General features: G+C 36.5%; 1 protein-coding gene across 4 annotated transcripts in view; it reads left to right on the top strand.

Annotated features, from left to right (window-relative positions):
- Positions 1-17,952, top strand: part of ETV1 (ETS variant transcription factor 1) — a 91,496-nt gene that overhangs the window by 39,271 nt on the left and 34,273 nt on the right. For all 4 annotated transcript variants that reach the window (XM_047849921.1, XM_047849922.1, XM_047849920.1 and 1 more), the window contains 3 exons: positions 10,017-10,146; positions 12,858-13,046; positions 17,020-17,267. In XM_047849921.1, coding sequence (XP_047705877.1) covers positions 10,017-10,146; positions 12,858-13,046; positions 17,020-17,267 — 567 coding nt within the window. The remainder of the gene's footprint in view (positions 1-10,016; positions 10,147-12,857; positions 13,047-17,019; positions 17,268-17,952) is intronic.

Below are 17,952 nucleotides of genomic sequence, written 5' to 3'. Positions count from 1 at the left end.
CACCTAATGTCCTCTATAATTGAAAAATTCTTAGGTTCATAACTAGGGGTGAGAGGTTCCCTTACTTTGCCTTTGAGATTACTACTAAGCAACATTTTACGTATCGCCAAAATAGCGCCAAACGGCAAATTAGGTTTGGGAACTAGCCCAACTGGTGATATTCCTTTAAAAACATTATATCATCTTTTTTAAAAAAAAATAACTACTCTACTTAAAGAATATTATTGAAGAAAAATAAATATCACCTTGCCATGCTATGGTCTGAATTCCTGTCTTGAAAATATTACAGCTGAACGTATTTCCAGAAGCTGCAAATAACGGAAAATCGCAAAAACTCGAATCAGGGCCCCTGTCCTTAAATGTGTTTCAGTTTGCATTTTGATAGCAGTTTTGAAATGTTATCGCTTGTTTTGTCACAGACATAATTCACATCTTTCTTCAGGCACTGTAAACAAGAGAAAGGGTTTAATGGCCCCATAAAGGCACTCTGCTGATATCTGAGATTAGGCCCTTTAGTAATGGATGTTGGTGTGTGTATGTGTGAGCGTGTGTGCACACTGCGGGGGTGGGGAGGGCTTAAAAGAGGTAAATGTACTGGAAGAGAATCTTTGAGAGGCTCAGATGCGGCAGAAGTGCCCTCTGTTTTTCTGTGTGTCTTGGAAGACGGATTTACGGAGCATGTGACAATATTGTCCTTCTTTGTACGCAAGCCTTACCCTTTGCTTCTGGAATTTAACTGAGTACTAATTGAGGTCATTGCCACCCATTTATCACCTGAAATTGAAATGATATTAACTTAAGTGAATGCTTTTCATCTAGTGAGTGTATTCCTAACTACATATATTTATATAAAAACCTGCATGCATTTTTCATGCCATGCTTGTATCTGGTCTGAAATAATCTAATTTGTGTATACCATTTACTTTTTTCCATCTTTACAGAGTTTTTGTTTGTTTGTTGTTGTTGTCGTTTTTAATTTGCTGCTATGGCCAAGAGCCATAGCCATAATCTACATATTAACAACAATTTGTAGATTGTTGTTTTTGTTTTTTTTTTTGAGCATTTTAGTGTCCACACAATGATTTGTTTTGACTTTCTCATTTATATTTTGTAGACAAGTGTAAAAAATTATATGTTAAACATATCCGTGGTCTATGTAAATGCCTTAAAATTCCTCAAAGAACATAAATTTGTAGTGTTTTAGAGGCTCAGTGTCATGTAATTTTTCATCATCTTGTTTGTGTATGCCCCTGTAAATTGGCTGCATAAGGCTGCATGCTTGGTTTTGAGAGTCAGTGTAAACAAAGCGTTAATAAAGGAAAATCCAATGGCCTTTGTTAACTACTTTACCTAAACCCTATCAGTAGCAGGTGTTCCTGTTCTGGCCATTCATTTTTATGTTTTCTTTCTCCTTTCATTGTAGACCATAATCCAGAACAGGGGTCAGCAAACTTTTTTCTGTGAAGGATCAGACAGTAAATATTTTAGGCTTTGCAGGTCATAGGGTTTGTCACAAATTGTCCATTATAATTCAAAGTAGCCCTAGACTATACCTCAATGATTGGGTGGGACAGTGTTCCAATAAAACTTCGTTTACCAGAACTGGTGGGAAGCCACGTGTCATTGATGCACTGTAATTTGCCCACCCCTGTTCTGGAACATCATACAGTAGACTATTCTAAAGCAGGAGTTTTGAGCGGATCAGAAATCTCAATGTCAAAGTCAGGAGACTCTCATAAAGCTTTGTATTCCTAGGTAGTTTTTGTTTAAAAACTACATTTGTGAAAAATTTGTAAAAAAACACAGATTTGATTCGAAGACATGCTTCTACTTAGTGAAGAAGTAATTAAAAATGTGGTATGTTTCTCTTCCCAGAGTAATTGTTTTGTACTCACAGAAATTGCTACTCTATTTCACTCTTATGATAAGCGTTGGGAGGAAAGCAGAGTGAAAGGTCAGAGCCAAGGCAACTTATCACTATAATTATATCCACTGTCCACATATAGAAGGGGACCCATCACTTGTGACATTTTGGTTATCAGACTCTAGAGGAAGCTTTAGATGCTGGATAACAGCATTTTTCCTCAGTGGAGTATGAGGGGTGTGAATTTTTAAATGCTTTTGGTCACAGTAATAAATTGAAACAAAGTAGAATGCCTAGAAGTAAGCATGAATAGTCTGAGAAGTGTTTTAGAAAGAAGTGGCACAAATATATTATTACGATCATGTATACATAAACATGTATTGCACACACGAGAATTAATCAAACTTAAAGGAGACTGGCTAAAGTCTGTATTAGAGAAAACATTTCAAAAAACTAAAGCTCTAATTGGACTTCTATGAGTTCTTGATGGGTAAGACTGTGTCTTATTGTTCATCTTTGTTCTATAGGTTTATATTCAGTTTCCCTCTCAACACCTGGTTTAGTGTCTGGGCCATAGTAAATGAATGAATGAATGGATAAAGGAACACCTGATAGGCGGTTACCATGGTGCTTATGCGTGAAAGAATTCATACTTGTATTTATTCAAAATAAATTTGAATTATATGCTCAAGAGTTCAAAGTTATAGCCAACATTTAGGGCTCTTAATTCTTATCCTGTTGTAAATCAGTCCTAGATCTTTGGATAGGTATTAAGCTTAGCTTTTTTATGCCTTTTGAAAAAATTTTGCACAAGTGGGAGGTATAATAAAGATATTCTTGTCTTGAATGATGAGAATCAAATAGAGTAGGTGACAATTCTTTGAAAACTTGGTAATACTGTGTAAATTTTGAGGGTTTTTAAAAAAAGTGTTATAGCAAGTGGTTTTTATCACAGTTCTAAATTCAACCACAGTTCACTAAGTCACCATCTATAGTTAAACATATTATCTTTCTTAAATGTATCAGTAGACATCATCATCTTCACTATAGAAATAGAAACTTAATTTGTAGATTAAACTGTTTATTCTCTGTACTAACATGAAGCAGTCTGTTATAAAAAACATGTTCTGTTTTCAATTTAATGGTACAAAAATGTTCCAATGTCAAGATTGTTTAGGAAATTATTCTCCTATGAGTAAATTTTTAAATTCATTATCTTCATCTATAATTGAAGGTGTTGAAATGTAATTTGAATGAAAGACATGGTTATATATCAGCCTTGTTGCACTTGGAAAGGTGGAGGGCATTTCTGTGCTCCAGTAGAATGATGGAAGATTTTGCTTTTGTTCTAGAGTGTAGACAGAAATAAACTGGAAGCAAGATGATACCTTGATGTTCATAGTTCTAAAATGAAAACAACTAATGGAGCGTGGGTGGCTCAGTTGGTTAGCGTCCAACTGCAGCTCAGGTCATGATTTTGGAGTTTCTGAGTTCGAGCCCCGTGTCGGGCTCTGCTGAGAGTTCAGAGGCTGGAGCCTGGTTTGGATTCTGTCTCTCTCTCTGTCTGCTTCTCCCTGTCTCATGCCCTGTCTCTCTCTCTGTCTCTCTCTCTCTCAAAAGTAAACAAACATTAAAAAAATGAAAAAAAGAAAGCAATTATTAATTTATCCAAGACTTTACGATGAATACCATAACTCCGAGTAAACTTTTAAATTAGGAAGTGGTTAAGTTTATTTTGGAAGTGTACTTTTAAAAGTCTTGGTATTTTGGAGCTCTTAAATGTAACCATTAGAAGAACTCAGTCATCATTAGTCAGCCTTAAGATGTGGTTTTAAAGGTCAAGCCTCCATCCAAGAAAAAAATGCAAGATGCATCTCTTGAGTGTTCTTTCTGCTTCTCCTCCTAAAGATCTGGTTGTGCGGAGGAGTTGGGGGCCATAAAGGTTTGCATGGAAATGCGTCTGAGGAGTACCTGAGGAAGGAAGACTTCAGATTTCCTGGATAAATTTCTTAACTGTCCGAAGGCAGGGATAAAAATCTAACTGTCACTTCTTTGTTAATGACATGAAGGAGTTAACTCGCCCGGTTTGATACCCTGGAAGGAGGAAAGATTCACTTTAATTAAAACCGCAAACAATGCAGATGCATGTCGTTCACTGTTTCAGACCCAGTGAGGACAGTACAGTAAGCGAAACGAAATGTACCTAGCAGCCTCGGCAGCAGGCTGGAGCCCTGTTCAGTGAAAGTAATTTAATTAGTGTTGATCATGACTCCAGATGATGGTGATTTGATAAGGAATAATTTAGTACTTAACAGCCTTTTACATGCACCAACTCCATGTGGGAAGGTAAAGCAAATTGCACAAAATGAATGTGCTGCTTTCACTTGTGCCTGTGCCAGTGAGCTGGAAAACTGCCTGTTAGCAGGCGCTCAGACTCTCAGCCCTGTGATGAAATACCTAACACGCTCTCGGCTCAGCCCGCTCGGGTGGGAGTCTCTGTGCTCTCCTTGTTTAAGAATAAATAAGAGAAGTCACTTTTGTGATATAGAATCTCTAGGAAGCAGGGAAGTAGAAATGAGGAAAATGAAGTCACATGCGGTTCTTGTGCAAAATGTTGGAGATCATCAGGTTGGCTTCTTTTTTTCCTCACAGCAATTATAAAATAATCCTAGCCAACTCAAATTCATTGGATTACTTATTTGGCTTATGAGTAGAAAAAAAAATCACAGTTCCGAGGGCCCATAATGATTAAGAGGCCCACACATGTCGCACGTGTTAGAGACACGTTCATGTTATGGAGTTATGTTAGGAGTAGGGGAGCCCTAAACTTTTGGATGTAGGGAACCCGTGAAAATCCTCAAGTGTGGGCATCTACTGAATAGAAAGACTTTGTTAGATCTTTTCTTTTCTTTTCTTTTCTTTTCTTTTCTTTTCATTTTTTTTTCTCAAGTCTTCTCAAGGATTGGATTTATTTCAATGCAGCACACAGTGGATCTAGGTATGGCCAAGCATCACAGTGGATTTGAAATTAGCCCAGTTACGAGAATCACCTAGACATTTTTATAAGATACAGAATCCAGATATATATCCCAGCCTCAGTGACTCGTCATTTCTGGGAGTGGTATATTAGCTTGCTTAGGGCTGCCATAACAAAGTACCATAAACTGAGTGGCTTAAAAAATAGACATTGATTATCTCACAGTTCCAGAGGTTTGAGGTGAAAGATGAAGGTGTTGGTAGGGTTCGTTCTGAGTGCTGTGAGAGAGAAGCTGTTCTATGCCTGTCTCCTGGATTCTGGTGATTTGCTGGCAGTCTTGGCACTCCTTGGCCTGGAGAAGCATCACCGTATCTCTGCCTTCATCTTTATGTGGCCTTGTCCTGCGTGAGGGTCTCTATATCCTAACTCTTCCTTTTTTACAAGGACATGACATGAGTCATATTGGATTAGATTCCACCTAATGACCTCATCTTAGCTAATCTTCTAAGGAAGGTTACACCCTGAGGTGTCCTGGGGTTAGGACTTGAACATGAACTTTGGAGGAGGCACAATTCAACCTATAACATATGAGGTGTGGGAAGTAATCCCTGGGTTTTTCAGAAGTACCTCCTAAATTTAGGGATCGACTTACCTCTTCTCTCATTGTGGGGAGCCTTACATCCTTTCATCTAAAGTCAATTTAGGAAGGGGTCACGTGGGTGGTCCAGGTGGTTAAGCATTTGACTTCGGCTCAGGTCATGATCTCACCGTTCATGAGTTCAAGCCCCATGTCGGGCTCTATGCTGACAACTCAGAGCCTGCATCCTGTTTCAGATTCTGTGTCTCCTTCTCTCTCTGGCCCCCCTGACTCACACTCTGTCTCTCTCTCTCAAATAAATAAATAAATAAATAAATAAATAAATAAATAAACATTAAAAAAAAATAATAAAGTCAATTTAGGAAGCTCATGGAACCAGTCTGAAAGCAATAGGGCTCCAGATAGTATATCCATTAAGATGGATCCTACTTTTTTTTCTAAGTTGATATCAATAGACTCTTTGATAGGACACTACTGTTATGCTAGCAGCCATTCTTGTTGGTAGCCCAGACTTGTCATTCCTCCCCTGACTCATTTGGAATGATTTATCCTGTGGAGTTAAAAACAAAATCACACTTCCAAGATCACATTCTCAGATATCTCTGCTGGAGCAGGAGGCCAGACATATTCAAGTATTTTAAGTTGTGTAGCGTTGCTTGATACCTCTCATATTTTTTAACCTTTTAATTGAGATATGCATTCATTATGATGTAAAATTTTAACTGCACAGTTTGGTGAATTTTACATATGTATATATTCTTATAAGTACCAATCCGTGCAACATATAAAATATTCCCAGCACTGTGGCAGGTTACTAGTGCCCTTTATTGGTAATTAACATTTCTATCCACCAATAGAAGGGAATTCTTTCACTATCAGTTAATTAGGTCTATTCTTGAAATTCCTATGCTACATACTCTTTTGTGCTTGACTTCTTTTATACACCTTCACATCTAGGAGACCATCTATATTTCTGTATGTGTCGGTTATTTATTCTTTGTTGTTCCTGCATAGTATTTCATTGTATGAATATCCCATGAATTATTTATCCATTTTCCTGCTACTGAACATTTGAGTTTTTCCAAAGTTTGCTATCTTGAATAAAGCTGCCATGAACATTTTTACACATATCAGTTGGTGAACATATGCAGTGCCTTCTCTTGGGTATACACCTAAGAGTGAAATTACTGGGTCCTGGGGTAAATTTATGTTGAAGCATTAGGGGATACTGCCAAAACATTTGCCAAAGTGTTTATATCAATTGGTACTGTCAGGAGCTTATATAAAAGTTCCTGTTGCTCTAGGTCTTCTTCAAAACTTGATAATGTCCGGGCACAGCATCTGGCTCTTGCTTTTGGCTTAGGTCATGATCTGGTTGGGCTCTGCACTGAGAGCATGGAGCCTGCTTGGGATCCTCTGTCTCCCTGTCTCTCTGTCCCTTCCCTGCTCACGCTCTCTCTCTCTGTGTCTCTCTGTCTCTCTCTCTCAAAATAAATAAATAAACTTTAAAAAACTTGGTAATGTCAGTCTTTTGCAGCTTAGCCATTCTAGTGTGTGTATGATAATTTCATGTGGTTTCATTTGTTATTTTGCTCATAAGTAAAGATGTTGAATACCTTTTTTATATGCGTTTTGTTGTTCATTTGTTTGTTTTACCATTTGGATGTCTTCTTTTTTGGACTGTCTGTTCAAGGCTTTTGCCCATTTTTAATTGGGTCATTTGTTTGGTCTTCCTTGTAACGAATCTTATTATGAGCTTTTTGTCAGATCTTTCTATTGAAAACATCTTCTTGGAATCTGTAGCTTACTTTGAAATCTTTTAATAATGTTTTGATGAAGAGAAGTTCTTAATTTCAGTGAAGAAAATTTTGTAGGTTATTTTCTTTTATGGTTGATGCTTTCAGTGTCCTGTTCATTAACCTTATCCTCCCTCAAAGTCCCAAAGATTTTTAAAATATACTAGTATTGAATAGTCTCTGATATATCTGATATTTTGATAAATACATTGAATTGTGCATCATACTACATATTTATTCTCGAGGCCTCACGTATTTTTATTCATATGAATTATATCTGATTTCTCAGGTATGAATATTTGGTACTACTCTGAATGACAAATAGAGTTCCTGATGTGTTACTACTCCTTTTTTCTTAGGAGAATGTAAACCCAATACACAATCCCAAGTACTAAACTTGGCGATACATATTTTACTGTATATGTTCAAAGTAGTAATAAATCGTTGAAACCTGTTTGTTAAGAATGCAACAAATGTATGGTTAATGGTTGCATCATACAATATTTGTCATTCTGAGAAGTAGCACATAGACACAAACACAGGCAAAGAATTTTCTTATACAGTGTTACTTTAAATTTTTAGATTTTTTTCGTGTTTAAAAAAGTTTTTGTGCAAATTTAGGACTTTGTTAAAAGTAAAGAGAATAATGTAATGAACTCCCATCTACCCATCCTGCAGCTTTTAACATTTATCAACATTTTTCTAATTTGATTCATTCCTCATACATCATTTTTTCTAGACTATTTTAAAGAAAATCCCAGACATACTATTTTCTGCAAATACTTTATGAATCTCTCACATTAAATTTTTTGTGTTTATCTGCCATTGCATTAGCACATCCAATAAAATTAATGATAATTTCTTAAATATCTAATACCTAGTCCATTTTCAGATGACTTATTTGTCTCCAAGTTAGTTGCCTTTTTATAGATGTTCTTTTCAAATTAGAATCCTAACAAATCCTCATGTTCTTAAATGTCTTCTATCTGAATGGTTAATAAATTATAACCCTCTGACTTCATAAAGTTAATGAACATGAGTACTCTTGACATTTGAAAATGCACGTAATTTCTCCTTTGTTTCTATTCCTCTACTCTCTACATTGAATAGGCATATTAAACTCACAGTACATCAAGAAAAAACTTTGAAATAGACCTCCCAGTGAAATTATTTTGTTACTATTTGTTAAGTTTTTCTTAGACAGCTAATTTAGGTGAAGTTATTTATTTCTTTGGCAAATGTATATTCCACAATGTTTCAGGTGGTTCTTGAGCCACCACTGAAGATTTCTGTGAAAATTATGTACATATCCAAACAAACAGCATATATTTGCCCATAGCTTGATAGTTCTTGGTATCAAATTATTGTTAAATTATATGTGACATTCAAACAAGTGCACATTTATAATGCTGTAATGTTACAATCAAGATTGAATGGCATCATAAACCATGAAGTTTCTCTTGTCATATCATGTCTTCATAGAAACAGACTTAATAATTTGTAATGTTTCTTTATTTATTTTGTGAGCTAGAGAGAGTATGCATGCACATGCATGAGCTGAGGGTGGTGGTGCACAGTGCGGCGCGGCGCAGAGAGAGAGGGAAACAGAAAATCCCAAGCAAGTTCCCCGTGTAGCATGGAGCCTGACACAGGGTTTGAAATAGGGCTTGATTTCATGACTGTGAGATTAGGACCTGAGACAAATTCAAGAGTGGATGCTTCCCTGACTGTACCATCCCAGTATATTGGGTTTTAATTCGAATTCTCATATGAGTTAGAATAAATCTCTAGAATGTGTGTTTTCTTGTGTTTATCCTTAATTAGTCATATTTGTGCATATTGTATATGAAAATAAAATCCTTGTATCTTTTTACTAATTTTTCATTTATTACTAACACTTTAATTATTCTAATAGGATCTCCAATTTTCAATTTCATATACAAGAATAAAAATACATATAGTGTTACTTGTTTATTGGCTTTAAAGCTATGATTCTTCCCACACAACATATTTCCTCTAGAGTTCATATTTTATAGGATCCTTGTAATACATTAAGCATTGATAAATATAAGTATAACCATTAAGTCATGCAAAAAAGGAGACAATATCATTAGATATAGAAGAATTATTTTATGGTAGATTGCATGTGAAAAATAATTTTCAGATATTTTTCCCATTTTATCTTCCTACTCTGGTAAGCAGATAGGCAGGTACTTTTACCTTTATTTTATAAATGAACATTGGCCTCAAAGGTGGTGAAATTTTGCCCAAACTATCATCAGTTACCATGGGACCTGCACTTGGATTTTCTTTTTTCTACTCTAGTTATCATTCCATTAAACCATTATTATTGATGGGTTTGAGATATTTTCCTTTCAGTAATGCTTAAAATTATGTTCCTGTCTTCACTTAATTCTTGGATAACCAGTTGTGTTTTTTCTTCTTTAATCACTAGAAGTTTGTTGGCAATGTTTTTAAAACTTTCTGAAAACTGAGCTTCTAGTGTTGTTAATATCAGTTAAGTAAATTATAATTGATTCACTTGAAGTAATGAAAGAGAGTTCAAGCATGCATTCTGTTATACAGTAAAAGCAGAAAAAGAGTATACAGAGATTCTCTATAATCTTTTCATCCATGAAATTCATTAAATGTGATTTTTCTTTGTTATGTAAGTTAATATGAAATGTTAAGGCCATTTCAACCAAGAGAAGTAGAACAGATTACTGTACTTAATTTCTAACTGTGCTTCATTTTTGTGGGTATTTTTGTTTTGTTTTCTAGTGGCTTTTCATGGCCTACCACTGAAAATCAAGAAAGAACCCCACAGTCCATGTTCAGAACTCGGTTCTGCCTGCAGTCAAGAACAGCCCTTTAAATTCAGCTATGGAGAAAAGTGCCTGTATAATGTCAGGTAAAGCAATCAGGTGTATTTATATATATAGAGAGGGTGGTGGTTCTTACTAAAACAAAAAGTCCAGAAAAATATAAAGTCTCAGATTATATTTTATGAGTTCTATCTTCAGCATGTAACAAAGCTAATTAGGTAATGTGTTTAGCAGAACTCTGAAGAACTGTATACCATCTGATCACACACTTGGAGAATCATTTTAAAGCAATAATTTTCATCCACATCGTTAGTTGTTTTTCTGCTGTAGCGATGCATCCTGGGTTTGAAAAAAGGGTCTTACTTGGTGTGAACAGCTATTGAAAGTTCTCATTAGAATGAATGCATTATGCACTTTAGATAGAGTCTGTAGGAAAAAAAAAGGAAACATTTGGCAGGTGTGAGCAGTACATTAGTTACTGACAGGCTTTGCAGATGATCTATAAGATATGTTCATGGAGAATTGCAATAAAGTTAGAATTTTATAAGGCTCAGCACAGGCTATTATCTATTAAAAAGCCAGTTGTTCTTTTTGATGATAGTAAAGGGTGGAGCAGTAAAATTACTTTGTTCATTTGTTGGAAGATTTCATAACATATATGTTCATTAAAAACCCTTCACAGTAAATTGCATTCTGTTACTTTTCATATTGGCCTCTAATTGCATAAGGAAAAGTTGGCACTGTCTGTTGAGTATCATTATTCCCAATTACAGTAGATACTTACTTCTTAAAAGGAGTTCATTTGGAAACTTACAAAAAAGGATTACAAATATTTGTAGTTATAGAAGTTACATAGATTCAGGTTCAAAATACATATGATCCAAAGGAGCCTTCTCTATTCTCATATAGTCGCAACATGTAATGTTATATCCAAGATATATAAAATTCAAGAAACTCAGATTTGTGCAGTCTGATGGCAGCTGACCAATGTTGGGATATTCTCTTGCTGTTTGTTCTTGCAAACTTGTCTCTTATGTCTGTTTTTCTAGGAGGATCCCCAGAGCCTGAAATTATGAGCCAGCTCACTTGAAACTGCAAAACTTTTATTAAAAAAAATCTCGTAGAAGGCATTAAAGCTTACCGAGTTCAGTTAAAATAATATTGATCGATCTGAGTTTTATTTATAGTGTTTTTTAATTTTTGCATTTTCTCTTTAAGAGTGCTGCATTTTCACAGAATAATTACTTAGCGTAATGAAGAATTTTAAGTTAATGGACCAGGTAGATATAGAATTGTTGTTCCATTTCAGCGTTGATCTCAGGTGTGGCTATGAAATAATTACTGCTTTGTATGACATATCTGACTTTCATAAATTAATAGTAAATGAATCACATGAATATTTTTGGGTTTCTCTTGGGGACCAATAATTTCCACAGTGATTTATAGATTAAATTCTAGTACCTCCATTTCCATATGAACAATGTAATTCAATACAGTATTTGGTGGGGGGAAAAAGAAGCGTCCTAGGGCAGAGGGTGTGTCAGTTTTTTCTTTACATGGGAATGGGACAGGCAAACTAGTTTGTAAAAGAAGTCGTTTCTCGTTCAGAAATATTGGTAAAGGGTATAGGTAGAAACAAACATAATACGAGTACTGTTGACTTTGCTTTAAAACCACCAGTGGGCTTATACAGCACACCCTCCTACGCTTTTATGAAGTGTTTTTGTGCTTGGCTATAATTCTGTGTACAGATGTATCAACTGAATAAACTATTACATAAGTTAATCCAAAAAGAATGTTTCTTTTTAAAAAAGGAAAAACTATGTATTGATGATCACTATTTTGAAAGAAAAATATTATTTTAGCCTCAAACTGTCTTCCTTATTCAGAAATTTAAGTAAAGTTTATTTTTGTTTATTTTGAAAGAGAGAGAGAGAGAGAGCGAGCATGCGCATGTGCAATAGGGGAGGGGCAGAGAGAGGGAGACAGAATCCCAAGTAGGGATGTGGGCCTCGAACTCAGGAACGCTAGATTGTGATTTGAGCAGAAGTCAAGAGTTGGATGCTCAACCAACTGAGCCACACAGGTGCCCCATATCAGAGATATTTTAATTTGCCTCATTACTCTTTATTATCCCATGTGAGGAAGTAAATGTCAGGTATCATTTATTTTATATATAAGAAAAATGAAAATAAGGCAAAGGCATTGTCTTCTTAAAATTATACCCAAAATAAAGGCAAGCCAGGAATGGTCTCCATCTTACGAAATTGAAGTTAGTTTCTTGTTCTAAAATCTTATGTAAATATGGAACAATGACAATATCAGAAACATGCCACGATTTAGGAAAGATCTATTCAACTTGCTCAAGCATTAATTCCACTGCTCTCATAGTGCTTTTCTATATGCTAAGTTATTTGTGTAAGTATTAAAATACACATTTTATATTTATGCTGATACTAAGTTATATATTAATTATCCTATTTTCTCTTTAAGTGTGTGGTGATTCTGAAGATTATGTGTTTTAGGATGACAAAAATTAACACATGTTAAATTCTCACTTCCTTATGACTTGAGCCTAACATATATATATTGAGCCTAATATATATATTATATATATATATTTACATATTACATATTACATATGTAATATGTAAATAAATATATATACATTTATATCCATATAAATACATATTACATATATATAATATATATATTTCTTCTTTTCTTGGGTTGGAAGGAAAAGTGTTTAATCACTCCAAGGAAACCAATGTTCTCTTTTCTTTTGCTCCTTGGGTAGTGCCTATGATCAGAAGCCACAAGTGGGAATGAGGCCCTCCAACCCCCCAACTCCATCCAGCACCCCAGTGTCCCCACTACATCATGCGTCTCCAAACTCCACTCACACTCCAAAACCTGACCGCACCTTCCCAGCTCACCTCCCTCCATCGCAGACCATACAAGATAGCAGCTACCCCATGGACCACAGGTAAAACTGCAAATATTGTATATATATTGTTTAATGTTTTGAGCATCTTGGAGGCAATTTCTATCACCAATTCCTAAGACCTATGGTAGATTTAAGGTGAGCATATTAATTTTGCACATCTTTGCAAAATATTTTTAGAAAGAGCTTGCTCTGTCTATAGTTAGAAATAATTTGTGGAGAAGGTCATTTATAAACATTCCTTTTATAAACATTTAAATTGGTTGCTAAAGTGGAGAATTAATCTATATACTGACATTTGAACATTTCCCTTTCGCTTTGCCTGAATTAAATTGCCTCACTTAAACTTTAAATCAGATCATCCCATTTTTATGAGCATATGTGTGTACTTGTTCTATAAAGTTAGGAGACTAATTTTAGTAGGTGGCTTATGGAATTAGGTTCTTTACCTTAGATTGAATGGTTTAGCTGTACATAGTTTTGCAGAATAGAACTTATTTGATTAAAACTATTTTCCATCCTTTGCAAGTGATGAATATTTAATGCCAGTAGGTGCCTGACCCTGGACCCTGAGAATACAAAGTAAAGAGATAGAGACTGAATTATTCTTTCTTAGAAAGAAGACAAGAACCCGAGTGTGGAGCTAGGGAGGATGCCATGGTGGACATTCTGAATTCCTAGAGATACATGCACATTCAAATAAAATACAGGAGTACCTTTGTACTTTTAATAATAGAGCTTAAAACACAGGTTGATACTATATAGCATCCATCGTTTCCTTTCTACCTTGTAATTATAGAGAGCCGATGGTGTGCAGGGAAATGTTTAACAACAGGCCTAATGGGAGAAAAACCAGAAGGCCCCATCTGTAGCATTTGATGAATCTGTGATATAAATGTTCCAACTGTAAGCCATCATTGTGACAGCCCTAAACACAGAGTCAGAATCGTGTAGAAGCAGACCTTCACATAGTATCTCTACCCTAAAGATAAAATAGACATAACCTCCAGGACATAATTAGTAGCAAGACAGAGTGAAACAATTAGCAAGAGATGCATTTTGAATACTTCTTGCCTTTGTTTTTAATAGGATTTTTTAAAAAGTTATAAATTTACATCATTTAATGCTTAAGTATCCTGTGTTTAACAATCGGCTCACAGTATTTCTGAAAATTTAACAATAAGCCAGTGCAAACTGGCTGTGACACACCGTTACAAAAATAACTCAGCTGAAGGAATCCTCTAGATCAGCAGAGGAAACCAGAAGATGTGTCACTGGCAACTTTCAGAGGATAAGGGAATACTCACTCAGTTCAGCTTTTTATAGGTTATTTAATGTGACTCAATCTCAAATTCAGTTCAGTCTTTTTTGGGATGATGGATAAGATGAAAGCATTCTTTATAGTGTGAGACGAAGCCACATCTTTTCTACCTTTGTTTCCATCACTAAGCCCTCTTGTGCTCTAGTTATGAAATGCTTCCTATGATCTTTCCCTTCTCACTCCGTAGACTCGAGACCTTGTCAGAGCGTAATGGTATGTGCATCTGTGTAAACAGTTTGGTAAATACAGATGAAAGAAATCTTATTGCAGGGTGGGCCATTGAACAGATGCACATTGTGCAGGACTGAAAGGGAGAAAGAGTACAAACAAGAAAAGCAAGTTTTATTTTGTCCACTTCTGTTGACTTCCCAGAGTTCTCGACACTCGAGGCTCTCACACTTTGAATGAGTGCCAGCATCAGAGATCGTGTCGTTGGCTGTTTGTGCGGAGTAGTTATTTCTTAGGGAAGGTGACTGCTAAACAAGCAGGATGCCTGTGTTTAGGTGACCTAACTCGGAATGGTTTAGCCAAATCCATTTTAGTTTCTCTACTTGAAGTCAAATATCTGAGACTGAGAACAGCCGGCCCGGAACTATAAGAGGGAAGCTCGGGGTCTTTTCCCACTGCCCCCCCACTGAGTTTTGAGGACAGCACCAGCTGGCCAATCCCAGGAAAATCTCTGGAGCCGTATGTTTCTGAGGAGGATTTCTTGGAGGGTTCTAGCCAACAAATGACAGTCCCTTGGTTATAAATGGCAGATTTGCTCTGGAAACAGATCCTTTCTCCAAATAGCCCCCTCCAGGCCGGGCACCCCACTTCACTCTGGGAACGCTCTCTGGCCAACTGGGCTGCACCCTGCTTCCTTTCCTCAGGCTCATTCTGTTCCGAGGGCCAGCCCTTTGGCACTTGTTCCTGAACCCACTGTGCCGGAGCCCTGTCTCTCTTTCTCTGTGTTTCCCGCCACTTATACGCTGTTTTGCTGTATCCAAGAACCGTCAGCATGCTCTCTTTACCCATTAACTCTCTTCCAGCAGCTACTTGAGTCACTGTACCTTTACCTTGTCCAGTGCCTCATAACAATGGTGTGAGACACTTGTGTGTTTGGTATATATGTAGTCCTCAGCAAGTACACGCTCGAATCGGGTTGAATCGTAGAAACAAATGGCTTGATTCTTTACAAAGCTTTTAGTATAAGTGTTATTAACTTCCTTTTAAGGCTTCACAAGTGAACTGGTTTCTTATTTTAACGTCAAGTTACAATTTTCTGATTCACTCCTTGACAGTTCTTAATGATAATTTCTGTTGCTTTTTTTGGCTAATGAAATAAGCAAGAGAAGGGAAATGAATGCAGTGCCAGTCAGCCTGTTTTGCAATATCTGAGTTTCTAAGTTTATTTTCTGCAGGTGTAGGTGGAATTTCAGTGCCTTCTATGGCAGGCAGGAAACTTAGAGTTAAACCACAGGACCGTGAAGAAGGAGCATTTGTAGACATGCTAAAGCGAGCGCATTGCCATTCTTTCACTTTTACCTTATTTTCATTTCACCTGACCCAAATTAAATGTTAACTTTCCAAATTAAAGTCTCAGGAATGCTTTTAGTGTGTGTGTGTGTGTGTGGGGCAGTTCATGGGTTTATATTTGCGCATTGAAGTGTATGGTAGGTTATTTGTAAGCACTCTTGGGGCATTTTAGAGCAGGTTTAAATCTTTAATTAATCCACATCTTTGTGGTGGGTCAGTGATCTTATGTTTGAGAAAGACGGAATTGAATGATGATATGATTAGCCCATCATTACACAGCAAACCAAGAAGGAAGGAACCTAGGGGTTCACTGTCAGCTTGTTCTGAGTCCTCAGAAACTTCCTCATGACCTAACAGCACAACGTGTCCCGAATCTTTGCAGCAAATACGTCTTGTTTCCATCTTTGGAGGTCTGCTGTATTATGTATGCTTACTTTTATCAATCGGATATTTTCTTTGAAGCCATTGGATGCTCATGTGTGCCGTGCTGCTGTTTGACAAGGGTGGTCTTTTAAACAACCAGCTTAGATTTTAGTCGCTGTATTATTTCCCCTTTTAACTTCCCACCAGAATACAGTGTTTCTTAGAACACTGGTGAAGATTTAAGAGTCCTGCCCATTTGAAAACAGGGCTATTCCTCTCTTGCTTCCTCAGTAACTGATGGTAAGGGATGGAAAACCAAAAATGGGTTAGTAAAAACCTGGTTGATTTTTGGTATGTTTGTTGATTGGTTTGTTAACATAATTAAGAGACAGGGGATGCAGTTTGGAATCAGATTCTTTGTGTTTTTCCTGGTTTGTTTTTTCCTTATATATAATCATTTGAGACTCTCTTAATATGGAAATTTGGTAAATGATCCAACTTGTTAAGAATTGGGCATTTTAGCGGTTAGGGTGTGTGTTTCCTCAATAGTACACTGCTCAAAGCACTTTCACTTACTGTAGTGTTCCAAAATGGTACTGCAGGGGACTAATTATCAAGGAACACAAGTCATATTATGATATAAAAAACACGGTGCTACTGACCCAGGAAGGAGAAATCTTCTCCTTCCAAAAGATTTACACTTCGGGTCAATTGGTATCATGCTCATTAACAAAACAGTTAAAACTTGTACCAATATTGTAAGGAGTATTCCTTGTTACCCTTTTATTTAAAACGTGCTCTCTTATTTCCCAGATTTCGCCGCCAGCTTTCTGAACCCTGTAATTCTTTTCCTCCTTTGCCAACAATGCCAAGGGAAGGACGTCCTATGTACCAACGGCAGATGTCTGAGCCAAACATCCCCTTCCCCCCTCAAGGCTTTAAGCAGGAATACCACGACCCAGTGTATGAACACAACACCATGGTTGGTGGTGCGGCCAGCCAAAGCTTCCCTCCTCCTCTGATGATTAAACAGGAACCCAGAGACTTTGCATATGATTCAGGTAGGCCCATGCTTTAAGTTACGTTTAAGACATCATTTCACTTGCTTGTCACTTTGGTTAGTGTTGGCATCAACTTGGGCCGCTCATGACCATTTGGTGTGGAATCTTTCTGATTTTATCCCCTCTTTGAATCTTTCTCTCTGTGTGAAGTTGAACCATCAAACCATTTTGGCTTGAGCTCACGGTTGAAATAGTGTCTAGAAATGAAAGCAGTCCAAAGAAAAGTGTAATTTGTAAAATCAGGCATACTCTCAGTCCAAAAGAATAGCATTGTAATTCTTTGGATATGGGGCTTTCTTTCTATTTTGCTGTGGTAGTGTTATCTAATCATGTTGGTTACAGAAAGCAATATTCTTTTGCTTTGGCTCATTTATTGGTTATAACTGTTTTGTCCTTTATTGGTGGTGATACTCCAATAGTCCAGCAGTAAAGATTCTTACATATTAGAAGAGGAAGAGCAAAAATAAAATATCTGAGTTTCAAATTGGTTTATTCATAGAGTTTAGCTTTGGTCTCACTGTGCAGAAAGGCCCCAGAAAGTAACATATCAAGATGGAGAAAGGGGGGCTCCTGAAAGTAAGAAAATATACACTGGTTACAAATATCATCCCAACATGTAACCTTGAGACTTTAGAAGAATTACTTAACTCCTCTCCTTTTCACCCATTATAATCTCAAAATCTGG

Source organism: Prionailurus viverrinus, chromosome A2 (assembly GCF_022837055.1).
Source record: "Prionailurus viverrinus isolate Anna chromosome A2, UM_Priviv_1.0, whole genome shotgun sequence".
Lineage (NCBI taxonomy): Eukaryota > Metazoa > Chordata > Mammalia > Carnivora > Felidae > Prionailurus > Prionailurus viverrinus.
This window is presented reverse-complemented; position numbering and strand designations above follow the sequence as displayed.